The sequence below is a fragment of the Lygodium microphyllum genome, chromosome 2, assembly GCF_053477565.2.
Source record: "Lygodium microphyllum isolate KBCC chromosome 2, Lygodium_microphyllum_v1.1.10, whole genome shotgun sequence".
Taxonomy (NCBI): domain Eukaryota; kingdom Viridiplantae; phylum Streptophyta; class Polypodiopsida; order Schizaeales; family Lygodiaceae; genus Lygodium; species Lygodium microphyllum.
Genome location: NC_141136.1, coordinates 138,547,942 through 138,573,323, shown reverse-complemented (window position 1 = coordinate 138,573,323; position 25,382 = coordinate 138,547,942). Strand labels below are relative to the sequence as shown.

Below are 25,382 nucleotides of genomic sequence, written 5' to 3'. Positions count from 1 at the left end.
CGAGAATCTCCTCCGCAATGTTTTGAGGGATCTCCTTGCATGGAGCAACTTGCCCCCCCATCTTGGAAAGATGTTGGAGAAGTCGAGTTACACCACTTGTATAGCGCTTTCCGCAATACTTGCATGTCCAATGATAGAAGTTGGACTTCTTTGTGTCCCTCTCGACATGGATCGCATGCAAATTGAAGGCGTCGTGCTTCTCACGAGTTATGGTGCCGATGACGAATAAAGAGGCCCGAGAGAGCCCTAGCCAATGTTTGGTCGCGTATTTTTTTGTCAGACAGAGAGAGTCTTGACTCTTGAAAGTTGAGTCTTGAAAGTTGAAAGGGAGGGAGACTCGAGAGGCCCGAGGGTTGGGGTAAAGTTGAAAGAGCAAGAGTGAGAGAGAGGGGATGGGAGATGAGAATGGCAAATGCTTTGATAGGGTGCGGGATAGAGGGGATGGGAGATGAGATTTGAGAATGGCAAATGCTTCGATAGGGTGCGGGAAAGAGGGGATGGGAGGTGAGATTCAAGAATGACAAATCACAAGTCCATTCAAGAATCAAGATCCAAGAGAGGAAGATGAGGATGATAAGTCACAAGTGCTTGCTGAATTGGTGTGGAAGCATGGAGGAGAGGAGCACCTTTTGTTGATGAGAGAAGGGTCAAAGTTCAAATAGTCAAAGAGGGGTCAATGGTCAAAGAGAGGGCTGCCAGCTAGAAGGAATCCAAAGAGGGTTGGGGAGGGGAGTGCATGGCTGGAAAAGGGGGTGGGATGAGGTATCCAAGGCTTCCCACCCCCCAAAAAGTGCCACGCAGACAGGCGGAGTAAAAACGGGGGCGCAAGAAACGTGTGACGCGGGATGTAGGACGCGCAGGCGACATGGCCTAAACAGGTGCAAAAAATGTATGAATTCGTACGGATACGTACTGTATGAATCTATCCGTACGACGAACGAAGGTAACTATGGTTGCACCATATGCGCATGAATAGTAGGGTATTGATGATGGTTTGCCACATGTAGTCGAAGATGCAATACTACATGAAAGGGATGCTGTAAATGTAGCAAAAATAGTCTTGAGATGGCTGTTACAAACTCTCCAAAGAGAGTAAAATGGATGCTCCTTTAGCTCAATGCACTAGAAGGGCTGCTAGACATGTAGCCCATGATGCAGGGGGAGCCTATTTGGCTGATTTTATGGAAGTAGATAATTGTGATGAGTATGTATTTATGAGCTCAGTATTGGATGATGATGAGCCTACTTTCTTGGACGAAGCTTAGCAAGATGTACATTGGATGTAGGCCATCCAGGATGAGTTAGATTCTATTGCCATTAACTCTACATGAGATCTTGTGGATTTATCACGTGGTAAAAAGGCCATTGGCACAAAATGGGTTTTTAAACTTAAACGCAAGGCTGATGGTACCATTGATAGGTACAAAGTACGGTTTGTAGCAAAAGGCTATGCACAGAAGAAGGGCATAGATTATGAAGACTTTTGCTCCTACATCCCATATGAGTACAGTGAGATGTGTAATAACTATGGCTGTAAATTATGGTTGGAAGGTACATCAGTTGGACATTAAGACAATATTCTTGAATGGGGATTTACATGCGGATATTTATGTGTCACAACCTCCAGGGTTATGGTTAAGGGGAAAGAGCACATGGTGTGCAAGCTAAACAAAGCTCTTTATGGTCTCAAATAGGCTCCTCGTGTATGTTGCTCTAAACTTGATATATATTTGGCTAGCAAAGGGTTCAAAAACAGTCCAATTGCTCCCACTCTACACATTAAAAATGAAAGGGAGGACTTGTTGATTATCATTCTTTATGTAGATGACATGTTGCTCACTGGACCTTCAGAAGCAAAAATTGTAGATTTCAAGACTGAATTAAAATATGCATTTGCTATCTCAGATATAATGTGTCTATACTATTATTTGGAGATTGAGTTCACCCAAAATCAGCATGGTATCATCATGTCATAGTCACAATATGTGGATAAGTTGTTACATAGGTTTATTATTCAAGATTGCAAATCTATATGTGCTCCTATAGAGGCAAGCTTAAAGTTGTCTATGCATGATGGTGGAGAGATATTTGATGTTGCAATTTACAGCCAGGTTGTTGGTTGTCTTATTTATGTTTGCAACACATGCCTTGACATTCAGTATGCAGTATCTCAGGTGAGCAAGTATATGCATAGCCCATGGACTATACATTGGCGAGTTGTTAAGCGGATCTTCAGATATTTGCAAGGTACTCAGTCACATGCATTATTATTTCCAACGGGGGGAGACTTGCAATTACAGGCTTACAATGATTCAGATTGGTCTGGTGATGCAGACACTAGGTAGTCTACTAGTGGGCATTGTTTCTTTCTGGGCTGTTCATGCATTTTACGGCTAAGCAAGAAATAGCCTATAGTGGCTACCTCGTCCTATGAGATTCAATACAAGGTAGCCTTCATGGCCACAGTGGAATGTGTATGGTTGCGCAGATTGTTGACTGATCTATATTTACCATTGGAGGGTCCTACACCCATTCTTTCAGACAGTCAGAGTGCTATTGTAGTGGCACAGAATCCTGTGTTTTATGCTCACATGAGACATATTGAGGTGCATTACCATTATGTTAGAGAGAGATACTATGCAGGAGAGATCTGCTTGATGTATGTTCCTACACAGGAAAGTGTTGCTGACATTTTCACCAAGGCACTACCTCGTGAGAAGTTTGAGGCTTTTCGCAAGTCCTTAAATTTGCTACCCTTTGGTGATTGATCATTCTTGTACTTAACCACATTGGCATTGCAGAGGGGTGTTAAAATTTGCCAATTCTATGGCAGTGCCCAATGTTTTAGTCGTTAGTTCTTTTTCAGTTCTTAGTGTGAATACAACTAAAGTAATAAGTTGTGTCACCACTCTTAAGAGTTAGAGTTAGAGTCAGCTAACTCTAGTTGAGTTAGAGGTAGGTCTATCTTAGACCTATCTTGTACATTTCATTCTCATTTTTTCGGTGCAGCAAGTACACTCTACTCTTTTTGCTTTAGTACACCCTCATTCTCTCTCTTTTCTCTCCTCCATAGTTGGCTGTCATTTTCCAACACAATTTGGTGCTCTTTGCTTAGAAAATGGACTAACAGGTCCTCTCTCTCTCTCTCTCTCTCTTAGGCTGAAAATTCATTGAATGGCTAAAACTAGGCCTAAAAAATGTTTTCTCAATTTGCATGGGCATTTTTTCCAAGTGGCAACCTTCTAAACCCATTTTTCAACATTATCCAACCATTAAATTGATTTTCAAAATTGAATAATTTTGAAAATTAATTTCGATCCTTCTAACCTTGCCCAAAATTAAATGTGCCTATCCATAATTAAATTGGTTGGGCTATTTGCAACCTGGAGTGATCCCCAACCTTGTTGACCCTTAGAATGACATTAATTAATTAATTAATACTAGTCCCTAGAATCATTAGTGACACTTATTGGCCAAACAATTGTCCTAGGGTCAAAACAGACACCAATTGACCACCAGAACCCAACTGGCATAACTTATCACAATGTTTGCCTTTGATACCCCCTACATCCTTGGGGTCCTTGGCTTGCTACCATGAAATAAGTGCCATGTGTATCACATGCTCAAAAACCTTGCATATATTATTAATAACATAATCAAATGTTATCGGGAAGATTAAAGCATCTCAAAATTTCACATCCCTGTGATAGACAGTCTCATAAAGATCACCTTGGATATAGTCCCAGTAGGGCAGCTCACTCCATGTGAACTATGCTTTTATGTATTGGATTTTGTAGGATCATGAGCCTACCACTATTGATGAGGCTCTTGCATAAGAGATATGGCGTTGTGCTATGCAAGAGGAGATGTATTCCATTGAGCGTAATCAAAATTGGAAGTTGGTTTTGTGACCAGGGAAGTAGAAGATGATAGATGTGAAGTGGATATATAAGACCAAATACCTAGTTGATGTTACCTTGGACAAGCACAAAGCTAGGCTTGTTGCCAAGGGTTTTGTAGAGAGAGTAGGCTTGGATTATTTCGAGACATTTGCATCTACAACCTGTATGTCTACTTGGTAGGGATTGGTTTTTCATAGACAGGACCCATACAATTGCGCGTGGATAACCAAAGTGCCTTAGCTTTGGCGAAGAACCCTGTGTTTCATGCTGGCACAAAGCACGGCGAGGTTCAATATCATTTTGTATCAGAGCGGATTGTGGATTCCGAGTTAGCGGTGGCCTATTGCCCCACGGAGGACAATGCAACGGACCTCTTCACGAAGCCCTTAGCACAAGCTTCTATGCTTTATCACATGAGGTCATTAGGTCTTCACACACTCCTAGGATTTGAGAGGGGGTGTTAGCTTGCCATTATCGGCCTTTTATCTAATAAATGCGTCCCTTCCAGAAGTTGGGAGTTGGTGCACGTATTAGCTCTAGAATTACTACGGTTATCCGAGTAGCAAGGTACCATCAAAGAAACTATAACTGATTTAATGAGCCATTCGCAGTTTCACAGTACAAGAGAGTTTATACTTACACATGCATGGCTTAATCTTTGAGACAAGCATATGACTACTGGCAAGATCAACCAGGTAGCTATCTTTCGTCAGTTTGTCATCTCCTGATTGTGAGGTCCATCAAAGTCTGATGAAGACATTGGAGCTTTGACTAGTTTTGCCCATTCAGTTTGTCTACATTTCTTTTTCAGCAAGTGTCAAGCGTGTTCACATAGTGCAGTGGACAGTTTTCCAGCTTTCGCAGTGGACAAGCAGCTTGGATATTTGCGATCAGGTCAGATCAGCCTGTTTTCATGCTTGTGTCGGCATTTTCCTCCATTGGGCAGCCTGGTCAGTCAGTATTTTGCTGGCCAACTGCATCATTTTTCTCACCAGATTCAGGTTGGCCAGATTTGGCGGTTTTCTGCTATTTATAGCAGCCAGTTTGGGGCAGATCGTCATCTCATTTTCTGCAGGTTGCACACTCTCCAACATCAGCCTCCTCCATCTCCGGTGCTTCCATCATCATCAGCCTGATCCGGGGTCCTCATTGACTCTTTGGGCTGCACGCAGGGACTGATCAGTCTGCCATTGTATTCAGCATTCATTTCAGATTCAGTGCAGATTATCACTTCATTCTCTTCTCTTCCTACTATCTCTCTCTTCTCTTTCCTCTTTGTGTTCGTGTTTCTCTTCCGTCTTGCGCACTCTCACAGAAGTGATACATCAATTGCAATTCTTACTAGATATGTAAGCCTGATTTGTAACTGTAGATATTGATGAAAGTATTTGAGTCGGTGAGCATTTGAACTACAATTGACACATGCTTTATATTCTGCTTCTAAGATACTTGGTCTAGTATGATGTTAGAGAGAGATTCTTGGACAAAAGACTGCTGTCAATATAACAGCAGCACTTGTGCACATTTGGTTGTATGAGTACCTTGCATGGCACCTCCTACCCTCTACATTGGCAGAAACTCAAAGTTCTGTACAATTTATATGGTCTCTATCCGCTATTAACATTTGATATTTTTGGCAGAGTAAAAGGTCAAATCATAGGTTCAGGTCACATTCAACGTTTTCCTATTATGGTTTTCAAGTCATGTCAACCTGTGCAATTCAGCACCAAAATCGCTTCTTTGAAGGTAGTGAAAATGAAGCTAATAACTTACTGAGTTCTTGTGTATGGTACTAGTCTTCATGTGAAGGTGGACTAACTATGTTTCAAGTTCATGTGCATGATAGTAGTCTTCATATGAGCAGGCATTCCAGTCGGGCTTGGCACTAGCACAAAGGGTTTTCCTTTTTCCAATGCACATGGACATAGGATTCCAGAATGCCACGCTGTAAATGGTTCTGACATGAAAGTAGAAAAGTCCGAATCAAAGTCAGAAAAGTGGTTAGAAATGGTTGGTTCAGATGAGATTTCTGCAAATCTGATGTCGGATTTTACTCAGAAAAACATTGGACAGAGTGGAATGATGTCTTTTTACTATGTTGGGGGAACAAGGGCAGAAGCCCAAAAAGTTAATGTTGAGACACTGAGGGACAATGATATTCGACCTTCTTTTTGGGTCCTTGGGCCATTTGCTCTAGTATTTTCTATAGTGCTACCACCAATCCTCCTCAGAGCCATATTTGAATTTCTACTGAAGGACTCTTTGTTGACAGCAGGTATGCTTGTCACCCTCCCTGCTGTATCATGTTGAATTCTCACACAAGACATTAGAGCATCTTTTTAAGTCCTTAAACTTTGATTGTCCTTGACTTGAAGGATTTCTTTGTGTCCACAGATTTCCTTACCTTATTCTTCACAGAAATATTCTTCTATGCTGGTTTAGTCGTTTTCGTTGTGAATGCTAACAAAGTTCAAGAGCTGCAAGGAGTGATTTATGGGGACCTGGAGAGCTATATGAGCTTTACATATAAAGTTTTTTCTGTCACTGCCCTTGTTCTTTCAACCATACTACCTATTGGCACCTTTGCTCTTGTTTGGCAATGGACTGGTCCGGTAGCTGCAGCAGCACTTGTGCCATATATGGCTGGCATTGCTGTCCAATATGGCATTGAAAAATTTGTACAAGAGCGAAGATCTTCTGTGAGGGCGTTAATTCCTATTGTTTTCCAGGTATGCTTCAATTTTATGAAACTTGTACCTACTAACGGTTGCTGTTCACATGAAGGGAATGTCCTACCATGCCAGAACTCACATGTTGAGTTCTATGGTAGCTTAATGTTTGTTCAAGTTTCTTTAATTTCAGTATATTCTGTGCTTCTACATTCATTACTATAAGTCATATTAATAATTTCCCAGAAATATGCAAGTGATTCTCCTGGCCCTTCTGTGGTACTATGTCCTTATTGTCCCTCTTTTTCCGCCACTTATCATTTGTTGAGTATCAAGATCAATCCTTCACTATTCTTTAGTTGTTTTGAAAACTTAGGGAGGAATTGAATGTTATTTCTTTTCCCGATCCCACCAGTGGATCTTGGAGATCAGCCTGTCTTTAGCAATGTCAGTAGGATTAGGGGCATTCATTGGTGTGACCCATGCCCTCACGACTAGGATTATGGAGGATAAAGAGCCTACCACCATTCAAGAGGCTCTCTTGGACGAGACTTGGTGTTGTGCTATACAGGAGGAACTTGATTCCATTGAGAGGAATCATCCATGACAGTTGGTTCCATGTCCTCCCAAGCGGAAGATCATTAGCATCAAGTAGGTCTGTAAGACCAAGTATTTGGCTGATCAGTCCTTGACAAACTTAAAGCAAGGCTTGTTGCCAAGAATTTTGCCTAGAAGCCTGGCTTGGATTGTGTGGAGATGTCTGCTTTGATTGCTTTGATGTCTTTCATCCTTATCTGTAGCAGCCTATCATTTTGGCCGCTGGTGTATCAAATGTACATCAAATCAGCCTTTCCCAATGACGTCTTTGAGCAGGAGACTATGTGGATCAGCCACCCACTTTCAATGCGAGGGCAAGGAGGATCATGTTTACCATTTGCCAAAGGTCCTCTATGGGGAGTATCGTGCAGTGTGCTCTTGTGCTTAGGAGGCCTTCTGTCTTCAATGGATGCTTGCCAGAATTCCATTTCCACAGGTTGGACCTTCTCTACTTAGGGTCGACAACCAAAGTGCTCGTCATTGTGAAGAGCCCCATGTTTCATGCCCACACAGAACACATTGAAGTACAATACCATTATATTTGAGAGTTTGTTTTGGATGGAGAGCTAGAGCTGATCTATTGTTCTATGAAGGACAATGTATACCTTCATGAAGGCCCTTCCCTTGCCTTCTATGCTTCATCACATGTGTCGTCGTGGCCTTACCACTCTTACATTTTGAGAGGGGTGTTAGTAGTCCATGTATTTTTTTTGTCATCTCTTGGTTGTGATGATGGAGGAGAGGTACCAATCCATTAGGCATTTATTCCATCTGTTTCAATCCTATACCTCAGTCAAGTGTGGTGAAGATGTAATAGTTGTGCAAGTTTCACCCCTAAACCAAGCACCCTTGGGAAATTACAATGTACATGCAAGGGTATCCAACGCTTGGGTCTGAAGCTCCCCCAATAACTAAACTTGCTAATATGCCAATGCCTAGTGGGAAATCTTGCATCTTGATTAAAGCAGGCTTGGCAGAACGTCCCCAAGGAAAATAGGTATTGGTAGGATCACTAAAAGGCTGGTCATTTTGATGATGACTGTTATTCAAAGCCAGGGCAACCCAAACCTCTGCTCCACATTGAATCTCAAGTACCAAGAGAGTGCCATGCTGCCCCTCCAGAGTCGAGGGGGGCCATGTTTTAGCACATATGGCTTATCCACCACACCCCAAGGTACTCACATCGATCAGTAGAGATCCATTGGTCATATGGTCACAAGATCACCCCCTTAGCCTCTCCCCATATGATACCAAATGGGTTCTTTGACTGGTGTGGCACCCCCTTGATGGACTTTAGTTCTCAGGCACCCTTTGTCTCCCTTGAGGATAGGAAGGATGTGCCCTTGACCTCTCTTTTTGAGTTGCCATCTACCTCTAGTGTGCAGCCAAAAGCGATCGAAGCCACTTTTCTAGGATATCCTTCAGGTTAGCAATTCCTTGCATTCCTTGGTTCAGATACCCATGGTACTAACCGGATATTACCCCTCTTCCTAATTGTGTATCGTTAGATTATAGCATGGATTGCTCAAGCTTGTATTCACTTTCTAGTTGTAGATTCTTACTCTTATTATCTTACATCTTTAGCTTGCGTATCCTTTGGTAGTGGGAACTACTAATCTGTCATTAAAGCACCTAGTAGTCTTGATTAGGGTGGAGGCTTGGATGAATTCCCATACTAGTTTTTCCTTTTTGGTTGAGCTTTACCTTCTTGGACTAGCATGGAGGCTTTCCCTCTAGATGCTAAGTTACAACCTTCCTTGGGACTACCGTAGAAGGCCATTCGTTTCATTGATTTTGTGCCAGCCAAGTACTTCATTCTTCTACATTAGATGCCTCTCCTTTGTCAAAAGAAGATGTACCAGCGAGACAATAGGGTTGGCGGGGAGGAACACAAAGTGAACTTTGCAAACATGGAGAAGAGAAGAGAAGAGAGAAGAAACTCTGATGAATGGAATGATGAAGTTCTGAATCATGGAGTGAATGTGGTACAAGGGAATAAGGGTGCCGTAGCACAAGGAAGATGATGAAGACAGCCACAGACCACGAACCGCAATGTCCTCCTGAAGGGGTGTGAGGGTAGTGGAGAGGCTGGAGAGAAGAGGTGACAGACTCAATGAATCAGCCGTAAGGAATGAATGAGAGAGTGGCCTATAAATAGGCATAGTGAGTCTAGGATGGTGCCCCTTTTTGGGGCTGCAAACCCTAAAAGCAAAACGTAGAAACGCAAAAATGCAAACTGCGGGTGAAGGGTGAAGGGTTTCTCAACACCCCCTCTCAGGCCCAAAAAGGGGAACAAGAGAAGAGAGAGGTGGAGATGCAATGCTACATGCTGAAGAATGCTCATGCAGCAGGTGCCACTTGGACAGTGTCCCTTGTGGAAAAATTATTCACTTGCCCAAGCGCCATAGTACAAAGATGATGAAAACATGCAATGCATAGGAGGAATGTCGGACTTTGTGTGGTGCCGAAGAGGAGGAAGAAGATATAGAGGATCCCTAAGATCCAAGATTTCCACCGGAAAGGGAACCTGAAGGGTAAAGACTAGTAGACAGAGTAAACTGGAGAACCCGAAACATAACCTCAGGAGAGAAGCCACTAGCTCCGTGCATCCATGGTGGAAGGAATACAAAGGCCTCGTCACTAAGTCGTGGTTGAACCTTCGAGGTCCTGATCTAGGTGGTACCTGAAGATCCTAGATATTAATAGAAGAGATGATTGGTCGAAGATAGCCACCCTAAGAAAGCAGAGGATGGGTGAAGAACTTCATGTGGAGTAGGTTCCCCCTTTGAGGAGGGAGCTGGAGGGGCCCCTGTTGAAGTCAAAGAAGTAGAGCCCGGCAAAGAAATAACATCCCCCTCTGAATCCCCCTCTAAAGTAGAGAGGGAATCCAAAAACTCATGGATCACGGACTCCGAAATGTCTGATGACGAAGAAAGTGCCGCCAGTCGTGTTGAAGAAGGTATCTGGGGTGCCGAAGAGCTCCTAGAGGTGGCCTCTCGAACCTGAGTAGTCAAGGGTGGGGAAGGGTGGGGCTCAGAATGAGCAAGAGGTGGGCAACAGTTGCTGTCTCTCAGTGGAGTAGACTGGGTAGCCGAAGAAGAGGAAGGAGTCGAGCAACCAGTGTCTCTTGAAGGAGCAGACTGACGAGAAGACGGTATCAAACAATCACTATCTCTCGATGGAGCGGGACTGTAGATCCGTAGGTCGTGGAAGCCACTGTACCTGAAAATAAGTGGGAGAAGACTGCTGCTAGCATGGCGACGATCTTTAGGAGGTTGTAGCGCCAATCGATCCTTCATGTGCTCGAAAGGACTTAGTGCGCATCGGATGCGTCTTATTGCCTTGAGCATAGTACTCTGATAGCTGATGCAGAATGATTTTTATGGCCCAGAAAGGAGAGGTGGCACAAGGAGTGCCTGGTGGAAGACGCATATACTCCGGGGGGTGGAGAGCAAGGGTCGAAGTCGGCAAGCATTGGCGGTGTGTCTGGTGATGCCACAGTAGAAGCACCCAGTAGTCTGGTCATCTATTGGTAAAGAAGCCATGGATACGAGTGTGCCTTGCTGAAGAAGGAAAAGGTCAGCCACCATGAACCATGAACCGCAATGTTCGCCTCAAGGGGTGTGAGGGGAGTATGAAGCACGAAGTGCAATGTCCGCCTTAAGGGATGGGAGGGTAATGGAAGGGCTGGAAGTGAGTTGCCAGTGGAAGGAGGATGTGACCAGCAGTAAGAGATTGCAACCAGTAGAAAAACGCAAGTGAGGAGAGAGAAAGACTAAAAACGTAGGCAGCAAGTGAGAGAAAGACTAAAAACGTAGGCAAGACAGCCTGCAAGAGAGAGAAAGACTAAAAACATAGGCAATAGGTGAGAGAGAGACTAAAAACGCAGGTAGGATAGCTTGCAGGAGAGAGAAAGACTAAAAACGTAGACAGCAAGTCTATGATGACGTGGCAGGCTGTACGGCAGCAGGTCTGCATAGGAACATCAATCACTTGGCTGGAATCAGCTCCAAAATGCGTGAAGAGGGCTGGAAATCAGGCGCTAACTGATGGAGACAGCAATAGATAGCTTCGGTTGAGATATCCTCCGCGAATAGGGTATGGGTAGTAAGCTGAAACACCTGAAATCTGCAAAAACGAGATTTTGATGCAGCGGAAGAAGAAGAGAAGTGGAAGCCGAACCCGCCACCGGTCTTTGCCTTTACTGGAGTGGAGGATCTTTGCCGCTGTTTGAGCAGGTCCAGCTCTGATACCATGTCAAAAGATGATGTACCAGCGAGATAGTAGGGTTGGCGGGGAGGAACACGGAGTGAACTCGGCAACAAGGGAACAAGGGTGCCGTAGCACAAGGAAGATGATGAAGACAACCATGGACCACGAACCGCAATGTCCTCTTGAAGGGGTGTGAGGGAAATGGAGAGGCTGGAGAGAAGAGGTGACGGACTGAATGAATCAGCCGTAAGGAATGAATGAGAGAGTGGCCTATAAATAGGCATAGTCAGTCTAGGATGGCTCTCCTTTTTGGGACTGCAAACCCTAAACGCAAACCCTAAAAGCAAAATGCAGAAACGCAAAAATGCAAACTGCGGGTGAAGGATTTCTCAACATCCTCTCCCCTTCAACATTGACTTGATGGAGTGAGAGGAGATGCTCATTTGTCCTTTCCACCTTTCGGCAATGAGAGGGGGAGTTCTCATTGTCACAGGATCTGATAATTGTATTCATATACTCATGCATTTGCATGGTTATTTATTTGCATCTTTATGATCATTGTTGTGAAAGGCCACTTGGACAAGTGAACAATTTCCCTATGAGGGCACCGCTTAATTGACACTACTAACTGCATTTTGCATTTCATCTTGTTTTGCATGACACTATACATTACACCTTGTCAAGAACAGTGATGGGATGGTATGCACTCATACCATATTAGAGAGACAATAGGGTTTGTGGGAAAAACTGAAACCAACCTTTCTCCTTGAATAGGGTGGTACTAACTTGATTTAACACTAATTATAGCAAGTAATTAATTCACATAAACTGAAAATGCAAAGGTTACCACTAAGTATTGGAAATGGACAGCTTGTTGGCCCCAAAACTGGTGCCCCTTGCGGTATTTCTTTCTATTGCCCCCTCTTGCATGCTGTTACATGCATGAGAAGGACCTTGGGGTGTTGTCACCTACTCTCGGAGGGCTCCAAATTGCTGTCATTTGTTGTAGGAATGGTCCTTGGTGGCTGCAAATCACATTAGTAGCATCTCCTTGCTTTCTAACAACCTATTTTTCTCTCATAGTGGTTGGAATAGACTTTCACTAGTCCCCAAAAACATTTTTCCCACTTGCATGGGCAAGTTTTGCCAAGTGGCAGCTTTCCAAGCCCATTTTCTAGTATTATCTAGCTTATTAGCTTAATTTTCAGAATATAAATCCTGAAAATTAATTTAAAAATTATTATAGTACTCAAAATTAATTCCACCGGCTAATAATTTAATTGGCCAGGCCAATTTGTCTTCCAAGTATCCCTAAGCAGTTATTGACCCTTAGATTGGCATTCATCAAATAATTAATACCTTAATTACTTAATTAATACCTATTCTCTAATGTCACCACTGACTTAGTGGCTTTGTTGCTAGAAACCCATTGGATGCATCCATAAATCATGTTTCTTAATTGTTATGATTATCAACTATAGAAAAGTATTAATTCAGCATGAATTGTGGCTGAAATTGTCAATGGCATTTACTAACATGCTGCTATCTATGGAATTAGCTATAGACTATTGAAAACTGAGTATAAACTGATTACCTGCTGATCTGAGAATTGATCACAAACTGGCTGCAAAAATTGATCAATGACTAATGTAAAAACTGAAGCAAAACTGATCCCAAAAGTGACCATAAAGGGTTCTCAAACTAATTAGAGACTGAGCTGAAACTAATCAGAATTTTTGTCTCGGTTCGAGAGAGTTCAGTGGAAACCCTAAAACGGGGAGCGATTCGAGAAAGTTTAGTGGAAACCCTAATTTTTGGGACGCCCTTCCACATCTATAAATAGACAGGTTGCCCCCAATTCAGCTATCATCCTTGTTTGCAGGTTACACCAACCCACATACCCTTTGCTGCTGTTGGCGCCCAGTTTCCAGCCTATAGCCCACCTCCATCTGCTGTCCAGCCATCATCGACTGCAGCCACATCATCTTCAGCCTGTCCATTGCTGTAGGCGACAGCTCTTAGCTGCTGGCGACTGCTCCAAACTGTCCCAGATTGCTGTTCAGCTGTTGTCCATCATCTCCAAGGTCAGCCAGCCTGCGTTTTCAGCATTGCAGGCCCTGACACTCTCAAACACTATTTCAGCCTGCTGTTTACAGCAGACTGTGCACAGTTTCCAGCCCCCAATCGGTGGTACACTGCTGCGTTTACCAGTTTCCAGCCTCCAGACTGCTGCGTTTTGGTGACCAGCCTGCTGCCATTCACTATTCAGCACTCCTACACTCCGACTGGTGGTCACAGACTTGGGATCCGTCTTCGGTGGACGTCACACTCTGATATTGCTCTGCCCTTGAGCACATTGTACACTCTTACATTCTTTTTACAGCATTCATTGACTTCAGAGTTGTGTTCTCTCTCTGCCTTCTTCTGTTTGTATTTGAGTTTTTGTGTTTCAGTTTTGAGTTTTGCGTTTAGGGTTGAGTTTTGAGTTTTGCGTTTAGGGTTTGAGTTTTGTCCTCTGTGTCTGTGTCTTTGTGTTTTTGTCATGGTCGTACACTCTGTGTGTCCTCAGTGCAAACCCTAGCAGTTTTCTTAAAAGGATGCATGCCAAATGCATCCGAGATCCACTACATATAAGAGTTATCCACAATTGGCGGAGTGGAAGTGCTACCTCCCCCTTGAGCATCTAGCAATGCTCCAAACCCTTGTTTTGTTGAACCTGACTAAGCTCGAACCAAATTCGGCTTTAATTGAAAGGCACCTCGGTAAAGTTACAACAATTGAGAATGGTCTGTCAAGTCATCCTCTTCCATTCACTTTGCATCTATTGGTGAAAGAATGTTGAAGCTTCACCAAGAAGCATATGAAACTTTACCTCTAACTTTACTTGCCTCAAAACCTCCACTAGGTTGTAGGCCTTTCTTCCCATTGAGCATTGCGATACTTTATGCTTTCACATTGCTGTAATTCCAACTTAATTAATATGTAACATTACATCCAGTTGACTAGCCCTCATGTGTACATGATGCTAGGAGCATCATATGCATTAGGAAACATTCTTGTTTGCATACTTTGGACCATTGCAATGTGACAGTGCATGGGAATTTGCATACTACCAACCATACCAAGATACATTTTGGGATTATGCATCCAACCATACTCGGATATATCGGGCCTTGGACACTGCACATTGGTTGTTGCATACCATAAGGAGTTGTATCGTACATCATCGTATGCGGTCCTTGATCCACCATAGCATGGAAACTAGTGCCACCACCAAAATACCTTGGCTGCCCCATCATTGCATGCATGCCCTATTGTCCAAAAAGCATTGGATTGGCACTTCCAAGGTGGCCTTGCATGTGCATCAATTGCCATGCTAGCATAATTTTCTTATACTCACTACCCATGTTTGGAACATCATGCTGCTTTATTTGCTCTTTCTTCGATGCATCTTGTTGTTTCGAAGCTTTCAAAGACGATTTCCTCTTCTTGCCTTTGCTATCCTCTTTTAAGGGTTACAAAAAGTGCATGAACTAAGGATCATTTGCCAATTGCATAAACATTTCAGCTGCTATCCTCAACTGATCTTTAAATTGGTCATCAAATTCCTCTTCCTCTTGTTGGTCATCTCAGCTTCAAGAGACCTAGAATGACCCACCTCTTGTCCAATTCCCTCATTCTCAGCTTGTTGCCCATGCTGCGTGCCTTGCCCAAGATGAGGCATTGCATTTTTCTCAACAGTTTGTGAATTTTCAGATTGAGAGGCATCATCCCTGCTTGATTCCATCTCATTATCTGAAAACATTGTGATACTTAGCTGAATACAATTTCAGCACTACAGCAAAGCTTCTAACCTTCAATTAGGTGCCTCGAGTCCATCAATTCGAGGGAATTGATGGTATCTCGACAATGGAACCCTGAAGCCAACCTTTCTCCTGGATAGGGTGGTACTAACTTAATTTAACACTAATTACAGCAAGTAATTAATTCACATAAACTGAAAATGTAAAGGTTACTAAATGTTGGACAATGGATAGCCTGTTGGCCCCAAAATTGGTGCTCGTTACGGTATTTCTTTAACTTTTATTGCAAATGGATGGAGTACAACTAAGATCCTTTGACCTCCTTTGCTAATCCAAGTGCTATTTGCTATCAAAACTGACCAGCAAGCCTCCAAACCAATTTGCCCCTTGCTTCACTTGGGGATTGACCTTTACCTTGCTCCTTGATAGACAAATTCAGCTCCTAATTTGATATTTGGTTGGCTGGCCTCTTGAATCTTCTCGAATCTCCTCAATTTTAGTTGTTGGAATTCAAGTCCTAGGCTCTCAATTCCGAGCATGCATATCGAGGTGGTTGTCAAACTCTAATTTTTTGCTGTAAATTAGGGTTTACAGTAGAGATTTTTCAATATCTCCACCTTTGATTACTCAAATGGCTGGATTTTGTTGAGATAACTTGAGAGATGGTTGGGGGATGAGAGAGAATGCTGTAGAGAGAAATATTAGAGTTTCACTATAAGAAATGCTGAAAAACTAGTGTTGTACTACTCAAACAGCCATGGAAGCTATCACCTACAGCTTTGGACCACCAAAAAGACTACTGCCTCCTCTTGTATGTTGTCACATGAAACACAATGTGTATGACCACAATAGAAACACAAAGACATAGGCAGTGACGTGTAAAAGAAGGGGTATATGGACTGATGGCAGCATTCGTGAAGGTTGGACTATCACGTGGTGGGAGACTAATGGTCGAAATCTGCACGCATGGGTGAGAAACCTGCACAAAGAGATGGGTTGAATGGTGGGCAGCCTATCTTTTTATAGATGTGGATGGACTCTCCCAAGTTAGACTTTACACAGAAACTCTCTCAAAACACATCTTGTTTTATGTTTTTCATTAATTTAGCATGATTTAGGGCTATTTAAGAAGGCTAATCAGCATGTAATGTATTTTTTAGCTCAACGCCCCCTCTTAGGCCCAAAACAAGGCGAGAAAGGAAGGCCAACCTAGTTTATCTCAAGGCATCCCACCCAAAGCAGCTAGGGCATTGGACAAAAGGTGCACGGTGGTTGCCTAGTGGCCTACTAAGATTATAGAGGCGATGGTTATCTTATCAAGAGAGTCCAAGTAGTCACCTTAGAGAGGCCAAGGTATCGGACAAAGGGTACACATCGATTGCCGAGTGGGTTATCAAGTCCTATAAAGGTGGATGGAAAAACATATATATATATATATATATATATATATATATATATATATATATATTGGACAGTGCTTGTGAAAGATGTGATTTGATTAGAGATGGTTTGTAGTTAATTAAGTAACTGTGCTTATATGAGAGAATGAAAAGGGATGGTTAGATTCAACATACCTTAAAACAAACAAGAATACCCAACTAGTCAGGGGTGTTGATGATAAGGAAAAAGGTAATGAAGGAGTGGTGGTGTAAGAATGTCCAATGGAGATAGCTTAGGATCCGCCTAGGTGTGCTTTGCACAATGAGATACATAATATGCTGCATGTTGAGAATGCTCATGCAACAGATGCTACTTGCATAGTGTTCCTCCTGGGAAAATTGTTCACTTGCCCAAGCACCCTTTACAAAGATGAAGAAATCATGCAATGCAAAGAAGAATGTACAATAGGGAAGGGAGGATGATGTTGAAGACAAGTGTCAAAACCTATAGAATTCCATGAAAGAGTAGGAATCCCCTCTCAACCTTGGATGTTGATATCGAAGTACGAAGAGGAGCCTAATGTCGGTCTTTGTGTGGTGCCAAGAATCACGATGATAGATGAAGATGAGGATGAAGCTGAAGATGAAGCATCCCGACTAGAAGAGAAAGATAGAAGTCATTGCCATGATAGCATTAAGAGAGATGTTGTACGATCTGCCTTGGGAGGGGAAGCCTCGGTGTTGGGAGAAGAGCAAGTTTCCAAAGAAGATGAAAACACGAAAGAAATGGTGTGCAGCCCATGTCTCCAACCCAAGAAGGATTGGTGCAAACCTGCATGTTAGCCTTACAGTAAAATACAAAACCTTGCAAGAGACATCATAATTTGCAAAACAGAGGTCAGTATTGAGATGCTCTAAAGCAAAAGCAAACATAAAATGAAAGCTAAATGGAAAAATAGTGTAATGAGTGTGTATATGTGAGTGAATGTAGTGGAAGACTAAGAAGGAAAAACTAAAGATGGGGCCACCATCATGTATGTACATCAGCAGGTGGTTGCCAATGAAACATTTGACAAGATGGAGAAGTGGTTCTAAATGAAGGTGTAGAGGATGACCTAGGAATGGATGCAAAGAGTGCAATGGATGTGGAACTAGTAGACCAATTAGCTAATCCTTCAGGAGTAGTAAAAGATATAGGTTGTTGAGGCTGTCTGTGTGCCACATGTCTAGTAGCCATTGGGACAGATGGAGCAGATGGGGCAACAGCGGGAGACATTGTCCCACTGGATTGTCCAGTAGGAGTGGAGGCAGTCTCAAGGGTTTGTTGAGGTTTCTTAGGAAGGCGGTCTTGAGTCTTATTATGACACTCCTTATCCATATGGCCCGATCTTTGGCGGTGTTTACGAAACCTATTTTTCTTAGGAAGTTGTTGCTAGATGGGTTTTGTTTCTTTGGTTTTATTAGAGGAAGGGGTGTCACCTTGTTCTGGCTTGCCTTCGGATCTCATGGATTCTTGCTACTATTGGTTTTCCCTTTCAAAGAAGAGGCAACTAGACCCCTCTATGAATAAGAGTATGTGGAGAACTTCTTGTGGATTTGATCATGCAGCCTCGCGCAACGCAAGAAGTGACACTTGAATTCATGGAAAGTCGGCACTTGGGGCAACAAGATAATGTGCTGAATGAAATGGAAGTATTTTTCAGGCAGCTTATTAAAAAAGAACGTAACTTGATTGTTGTTTGACTTCTGAGAGTTGATAGTGGCAAACTTAGCAAGTAACTGTTGATATTCGGCCAACTTGACTTTTAAATCATCCCCTTAATGGAAAACTCTTGACGCTCAAAGTCGAGATTGATACATTGAGTGCGATCTCGAGCCGCATAGTGATCAATGAGATGACTCCAATGTTTAGATGTGAGAGGAAAATGTTGTGACTAAGAGTGGAACTCAAGAAGCAATCCCTATATTAACTCAACATTTGCTATAGCGTTGTGGGCTCTCCATTGATGGAGATCCGTTAGGGTGAGCTAATCAAGGGTGAGCTAATCAAGGGTCCAACATAGGCTCTAGACGAATGACAAGGTCCCAAAGTCCTTGAGTTTCAAGCACTTGTTGCATAAAGTTTGACCAAGTAGTAAAATTTGACTTGTAAAACAAGTCTTATCTGTGAAGCATCCTTGGCCATTGCAATAGGAGCGATAGTGCTAGGAAATAGATAAGGTGTGCAATGGGGGTAGGGTGGATAGGTGGGGATGTGGATTGCACTTGGGAAGTAATCTTAGAGTGCCCACCATGCATGTGAGAAGTGTGCACAATGGATTCAACAGTGGGGATGGGCTGACTAGGCATAGGCATGGTAATCGCATGAGGAGCCATGGACGAGGGATAGAGACACGTGGGGCAGAGGATGGAAATCCTTGCATATGAGTGGCCCAACGAATGTGTGACAACACACCATAAGCAGAGGATGGAAATTTGTGCATCTAAAAGGTCCATGAATGGGGATGTGAGTGTCCGAAGGAAGTGAGGGGAATACCCATCACCGCCGTCCCAGGGTGAAAAGAAGTGCACACCAAAAGGAGAGGGTTTTGATTCATACAACTCAAAGGGGTCGTTATGAACCTGACATTGGGCTTGGTTGAAATGAAGAAGATGTTGGATTTGACTCATGCCTATGCTCATAGAGGAGTGTCGATGATCTGCAGCAGTAGGACACTGGGGCACTTTTTACTCTTTGTAAGAGGTTTAATCCCCCGGTCACATTATTCTCTATTTGTATATTTATGTTACACAGTTCAGTCACTTACCACACTTTACACACTTTTGGGTGTGAACGCACATTAAGGAACTTACACAACCCTAAGGTCTAACGGTTGTACTTTATACTTTTACTTACACACATTGGGCATTGCATCTTGTGTCGAGTTATGTCTACACTCTCACTCTCCTTCTACTATCTACTTCATTTTGAGCTTGGAGCTGCCATCCCCACTTCTAACATTTGGTATCAGAGCTCAACATGGTCTAGCTCAGCCTCTCGGAGCTCATAGCCAGCCAACAAGCCAGCCACCCTGCTGCTGCCTCAACTAGTAGCGTCTTAGCTGCCTTCCGCCCTGTCTAATCCTGTGCCAATAGTTGTTGCTTACAACACCGCCAGCACCACCATCTAGTCGCCTTGGTCCAGTTGCACCACCGCGCCTTGGTCCAACCTCACCACCCTGTAGAATTGCGGCCTGCAGAGGGCACTGCATATAGTGCTACCCCTGGTCCAATCATTGTCTTCTCCTGGTTTGTCTAGCGCCACGTGCAGGCAGCTCTACCAGGTCCTCCAGCGCCAGACCCGCTGCCACCAGTTTGTGCACCACCAGCACCAGCACCACTGCTTTGGGTAGTTTGGGCATCCATGCGGCTCGACTTTGGCTCGCATTTCAAAGGTGATAGGCAAATTTAATTATTTTATTGGGAAATTAGAGCTACAGTAGGGGCTTTTGTCAAAAAGGTGTGTTTCTGCTCCAAAAAGTGCTTTTGGGCACACATTGCAGAAATTTCTTGGAATTCGAGTTAGGAACTTTGGGGCTTTCACATGTTTGGCAAACATTGGCACATGCATTGAAGATTCAGTCTGAAATTGACTGAAGTTGTGCACTTTGGATAGCTAAATTTTGGGCTTTTGCATTTTTCGTGCTGTTGAGCATTGTTTGTGCATTGCATAGCGTGCTAGTCGCAGAAATCTGTGGGAATTTCAGCACATTGGATAGTTGTGATCAAGTGTGACACAGTCTTGTTAATTACAGCTTGGTGTATGCTGTAATTTCTAGAAATTTGCAGATTTCCAGGTTATTTCAGCTTTAGTTCTTACTCTTGTGCTTTTTGGAAGAGTGACATTTATCATGGCCAATCAAGGACAAAGTGATGTATTCACTTATGTATCTAAAGAGGATAGATTGGATGGCAATAACTATTCTTTATGGTCCTTCATGATGAAGAATGCGCTCATTGCTAAAAATCTTTGGGAGTATGTTGGTGGTGAAGAAGTCCATCTTGGAGTTGTGGCTCCTACAACTCCTGTCCAAGGTGGATGTGGTCAATGGCCAGCTCCAACTTAGCCACTTCCCCAAAGAATAGCTACACGGAAGACGTAGGACACTCGGGACGTCCAAGCTTTGTTGCTGATTGCATTGGCAGTTCAATGGTCCATACTTCTTCACAAGTAGCATGGCTCACACTTGAGCAAACATTTGCTGGAAAAAATGAGATGCATTTCTTTCTTGAAAAGGGAGCTTGAAAATATGAAGACGGATGAAGGTGATGCTATACAGGATCATCTCAACAAAATTCAGGACTTGCATGAGCAGTTAATGAATATATATATATTTTTTGCAAATGAAATGTGGCTGATTATATTACTTAGAAAAATTGATTACGACAGAGTGCTCATGCTCAACAGACTAGTTGGAGCTGATGGAAGTCATAAGTCCATCATGTATACAAGCCTCTCAAGGCGGTTTGGGGGGGAAGGGAGCAAGAAGCCATGGAGCGGGGTGTATCGCCATCTGGGGCTGCCTGCCTACATCACGAAAAATAGGTCCTGGCCGCCCGAAGTGTGCATGAAATGACCTTGGAGCTCCTGATGAGCTCTGGATTTGCCTTGCACATGATCCCATCGGCCGTGGAGGGAGTGGATGATGGAGATCCAGAGTTCTGCTAAAGTCGCATGTACTAAAAGTCTCTCTTTGTTGAAAACCTCTTGACACCACGCCTTCTAGATATGCCAACCGGTAAGACTTCCTATGATCTCCCATACCTCAGAGCGGTCTGCTGTGGGCTCTAGTACTTGGCGGATGGGTAGAGCCTCCAAACCGACCATTGCGCATGACCTTGCCTTGATAATGAATATCGTGTCCTGCATCCCAGCCTCATACAGAAGGTGGCGGCCCTAGTTGACTACCTGCCAACAGAAAGCTCCCCATTTCTCAAAGAGGACAACACGCAAGGTGTTTGATTGGGGGGCACTTGTAGAATGCACCAACGTTTGACCAGAGGTTTTCATTGTGCTTCCCTACTGAGAACCTACTAAACACACTGCTATACTGCCGGAGGGGGGAGTGTTGCTGCAAATGGAGGGAGCAATTGTTGGGGGGGGGGGGGGGGAGCGATGGCGAGGAGAAAGGGGGGGGATTCTGTTTTTTGATGCTGATAGGGGCGCTGGGCACCACGGATGACGGCGTGGGAGGCTTGTAGGTAGGTGGCCGCAGGGTGGAGGAGATAGGAGAGAACGCAAGTGAGGTACTAGGCGGGGGGGGGGGAGGGGGGGATCCACGCGTGGTTCAGGTACCGCGGCGTGGGGGTGACTAGGGCGGGGGGGAGGTGCCAGAGCGGGGGGGAGATACTAGGCGGGGGAGAGGTGTTATTAGGTGGGGGTAGCGTGATGCCGGGAGCCACAGAGCGGGGGGGCGCATAGGGAGGGGTGGGGGGGGGGGGGGGGGCGCATAGTGTGATGGGTGGGAGCCACAGGGCAGGGGGTGCATAGAGGGGGGGCAGTGTGATGGCCAGGAGGGAGGGGGGCAGTGCGATGGCAAGGAGGCATGCGAGAGGGACAGGGGGGATGCAATGGCTAGTCAACGAGGGTGCAGTTCGACGGGGATACGGGGGCGAGGGCAGTGACATTTCTAAAAGCAATTGATTATTGCCTTGCGAAGGCTTGGTAAGTTTCTAGGGACGAGTCCGATGCCTTGTCTTCCTAGGGGTAGCAACTAGCCGAAAAGAAAAGAAAGGAAGGTTGGAGCGAAAATAAAAGTGAGCGTTAGAAAATGATTAAGTGTCGCCTCGTGAGAGCTTGGTAAGTGCTTGGGTACTGAGTCAGGACTTGAGACCGTGCCTTGTAAGTGTGACGATAATGTGTGATACGTGAATGACACATTCATATACATTAACATAATTCAATGCGTAGTACTGCACTTGCAATTGTGCATAAGCAATAACATAACTCGTATCCATATTACTACTTTCGATGCATTCGTACGTTAAACAAAAATTAAGAGTCGTGTATTTCAAGAAACAAAACAAAGCAACTTTACTAAATTATTTGAATTCAGTACACATCGCATGAGATATTATGTATATATAAATAAATATTCAAATGTGGCAGAGTATACAAAATTTTTTGGCCTCCCAAGATGCTATGGTGCTATAACACTCTATTTTAAACTAGATGCCAGGAAAATTCGAAGTCGAGCTGAGGATACTGTTACCAGCGGAAAGTGTGTGGCTCCACATATTTTAGAAATTGTAGAGTTTCCCTAAAAATTCCAATACCACAAGTTGTAATATCCAACACCTATAAATTTTTGGAATTTTTTGGCCAATAGAATATTGTCGCTTGCAAACTTGCAATATTTAAAAATTATGGCATTTATGCAAAATCATACTCTTGTTATACACTTTCCACATCAACACATTTACATATGCATGTAAACTTTATAAAGACGTAAGTAAAGCCATAACTAAATATCGTATGCGAACAGCCCCTTAATGGTTTAAAATTTAAGGTTTTTAAAGACAAGCCAAGAAGGGCAAGTGCTATTATTGTAAAAAGCCAGTTCACTACATCACAGAATGTAAGAAAATCATTGCCAAGGAGCAGTCTGAGATGTCTGTTTCTAGTGTACCTACTACTGCTACTATTGCTACTATAGAGACCGCGTCGTTTGTTGTTGACCGTGACTACTGTTTTACACTTGCAATTATGATTCTTTCTAGGGAAATAGAGCATTTAGCTTTATAGAGGATGCTAGCTCTTGGTTCTTTGACGGTGGTGCTTCTAAGCACATTACATCCCGCAGGGATTTGTTTATCTCTGTTGTTGCAGCTCCTATTGGCAAATCTATGCAATGTGCCAACAATGCATCTTATCCTATTGTTAGGGGTGTTGGAGAGATTGTCTTGAAAGCCATTGATGGCTCTACTCTCCGTTTGCAAGATGCATTATATGTGTTAGGGATAAAGAAAAATTTGTTGTCTATTTCTTCCTTAGCAAAGTGTGGAATGCAAATCACATTTGATGATGACAATGTATGGTCAGGGATAAGGAATTCTTGACTTTGGTATTGATTGGCACATTATGTCATGGACTTTATGAGTTAGATGCTCATTCGATTGATTAGAGAGGCTATTTGGCATTTACCATTACCCCTGCTATATCCTAGGTAGAGTTATGGCATGCTCGCATGGGGCATGTTTACTATGGCAATTTGATGCTTATGCAGCGCACTCAGATGCTAGATGGTTTACCTCTCTGGCATGTGATAGGGCCTTGCATGATAGATATATTGGGTTCTCCACTTGTTAATCTCACAAGCTCTTCTTTGTCTGTCCATCCTACTTTGAAGTATGAGCCATTCTTCCTCTATCCTGGAAGTTGTGTTTCTTGACTTTTTAAATGAACTTGAGGGAAGACTTCTATTAATTTTCCATTTTAAAATGAGGTATGCCCTCTATTCATTTATTGCTTAGTGGAATTCCTGTTGACTAGATTCAACTGAAGATTGAGTGACCTGTTGGTGTTTTCAAAGATTCTAGTCAATCTGCAAATTTGACTTACTGGTCTGTAATCAAGCTTGTATATTCACAGATTTGTTTATGCAGCTTCATGTGATTCTGAAACTTTGGCTGCAAATTGTTGCACAGAATTTTCGAAAAAAATTATGTTTTTTGTTTGCTTACATTCCAAATGTTTTCATTTCAAGTCTCTTCTTGAAGAACCAAGGATTTTACATGGTCCTCTCTTGAACAAGGACATGAAGAAACTTGCAAAGTTTGGTAGCTATGAGTTAGCTGGCAACCATTAGCTTTAGAGACATGATTGTAATGCTAAGAGTTAGGCTTCAGTGAACAGTTTGCACAATAGGAACTATTCCATCTTGTAAAATTGTGATGGATTCTATTATGAAGTCTGAACATCACAGAGGTATTTTAATTTTAAGCCTATGTATATGTGTTTGGGTCGTCTTAGCATGCAGTTAGTTCAGCGCATGAAATAAACTTGCTGCTGTAAGTGAAGGTGCGGTTCTGCTTTGAAAAATGTTACAGGTGTACAGATTGTATCAACTGAATGCAGCAACCCAGTTAATTGCTGGACTAATGTATGCTTTGCGAGGAGCGGAAGCCACAGCAGAAACTATAGCATACAATGGATCCCTGCAGACACTTACATTTGTACTACAGCTTCTGGTTTTGATCTGTGTATGGTCATTGGCAAGCTTCTTGATACACATTTTTTCTTTCAATCCTAAAATCCAAGAGCACAAATTGTCCTGCACTGTACAGGAGGCTTGAAAATTGCAGTTATGACGGTTGTATCATCGTTTGAGTAGGGAAAAACATATCATACAACAGCCTTAGTCTAACATGTAAAGAGCCATATAACAGCCCCTAGTCTAACATGTAAAGAGCCATATAACTGGGTGAATTGCATGTTTAGTGAACACACTAAGAATGTAGCCTGTCAGCAAGTCAATGACTTTAAGGCAACCTATTTTAACTGGAACTGGTATAGCCACACAATGACTATCTAATGAGAGCAGATTATTGTTAGCAGTCAAACTTCTTTCATTCACATGAAGACATGGTGAAATTGTTTCTCATACTGATTGTTGTATAATCTTCAGAGAGAGAGAGAGAGAGAGAGAGAGAGAGAGAGAGAGGGGTACCTCTTACGAAAAAAAGAGAGGAATATTTTTATTCTAGCAGCCGTGTCTCCTTTTTGATTCTCATTTTAGCTGTGCATATGGGATTCTGCATGCTTGCCATCCAACCTCTTGT

General features: G+C 43.1%; 1 protein-coding gene across 1 annotated transcript in view; it reads left to right on the top strand.

Moving 5' to 3' along the window:
- The window catches only part of LOC148040382 (uncharacterized), a 38,384-nt gene extending 13,205 nt beyond the window's left edge, over positions 1-25,179 (top strand). Inside the window, exons 2-5 of the mRNA XM_087699035.1 lie at positions 5,543-5,648; positions 5,767-6,177; positions 6,297-6,631; positions 24,651-25,179. Of these exons, the coding sequence (XP_087555161.1) occupies positions 5,543-5,648; positions 5,767-6,177; positions 6,297-6,631; positions 24,651-24,896 (1,098 nt within the window). The 3' untranslated portion in view covers positions 24,897-25,179. The remainder of the gene's footprint in view (positions 1-5,542; positions 5,649-5,766; positions 6,178-6,296; positions 6,632-24,650) is intronic.
- Positions 25,180-25,382: the final 203 nt, after the last annotated feature.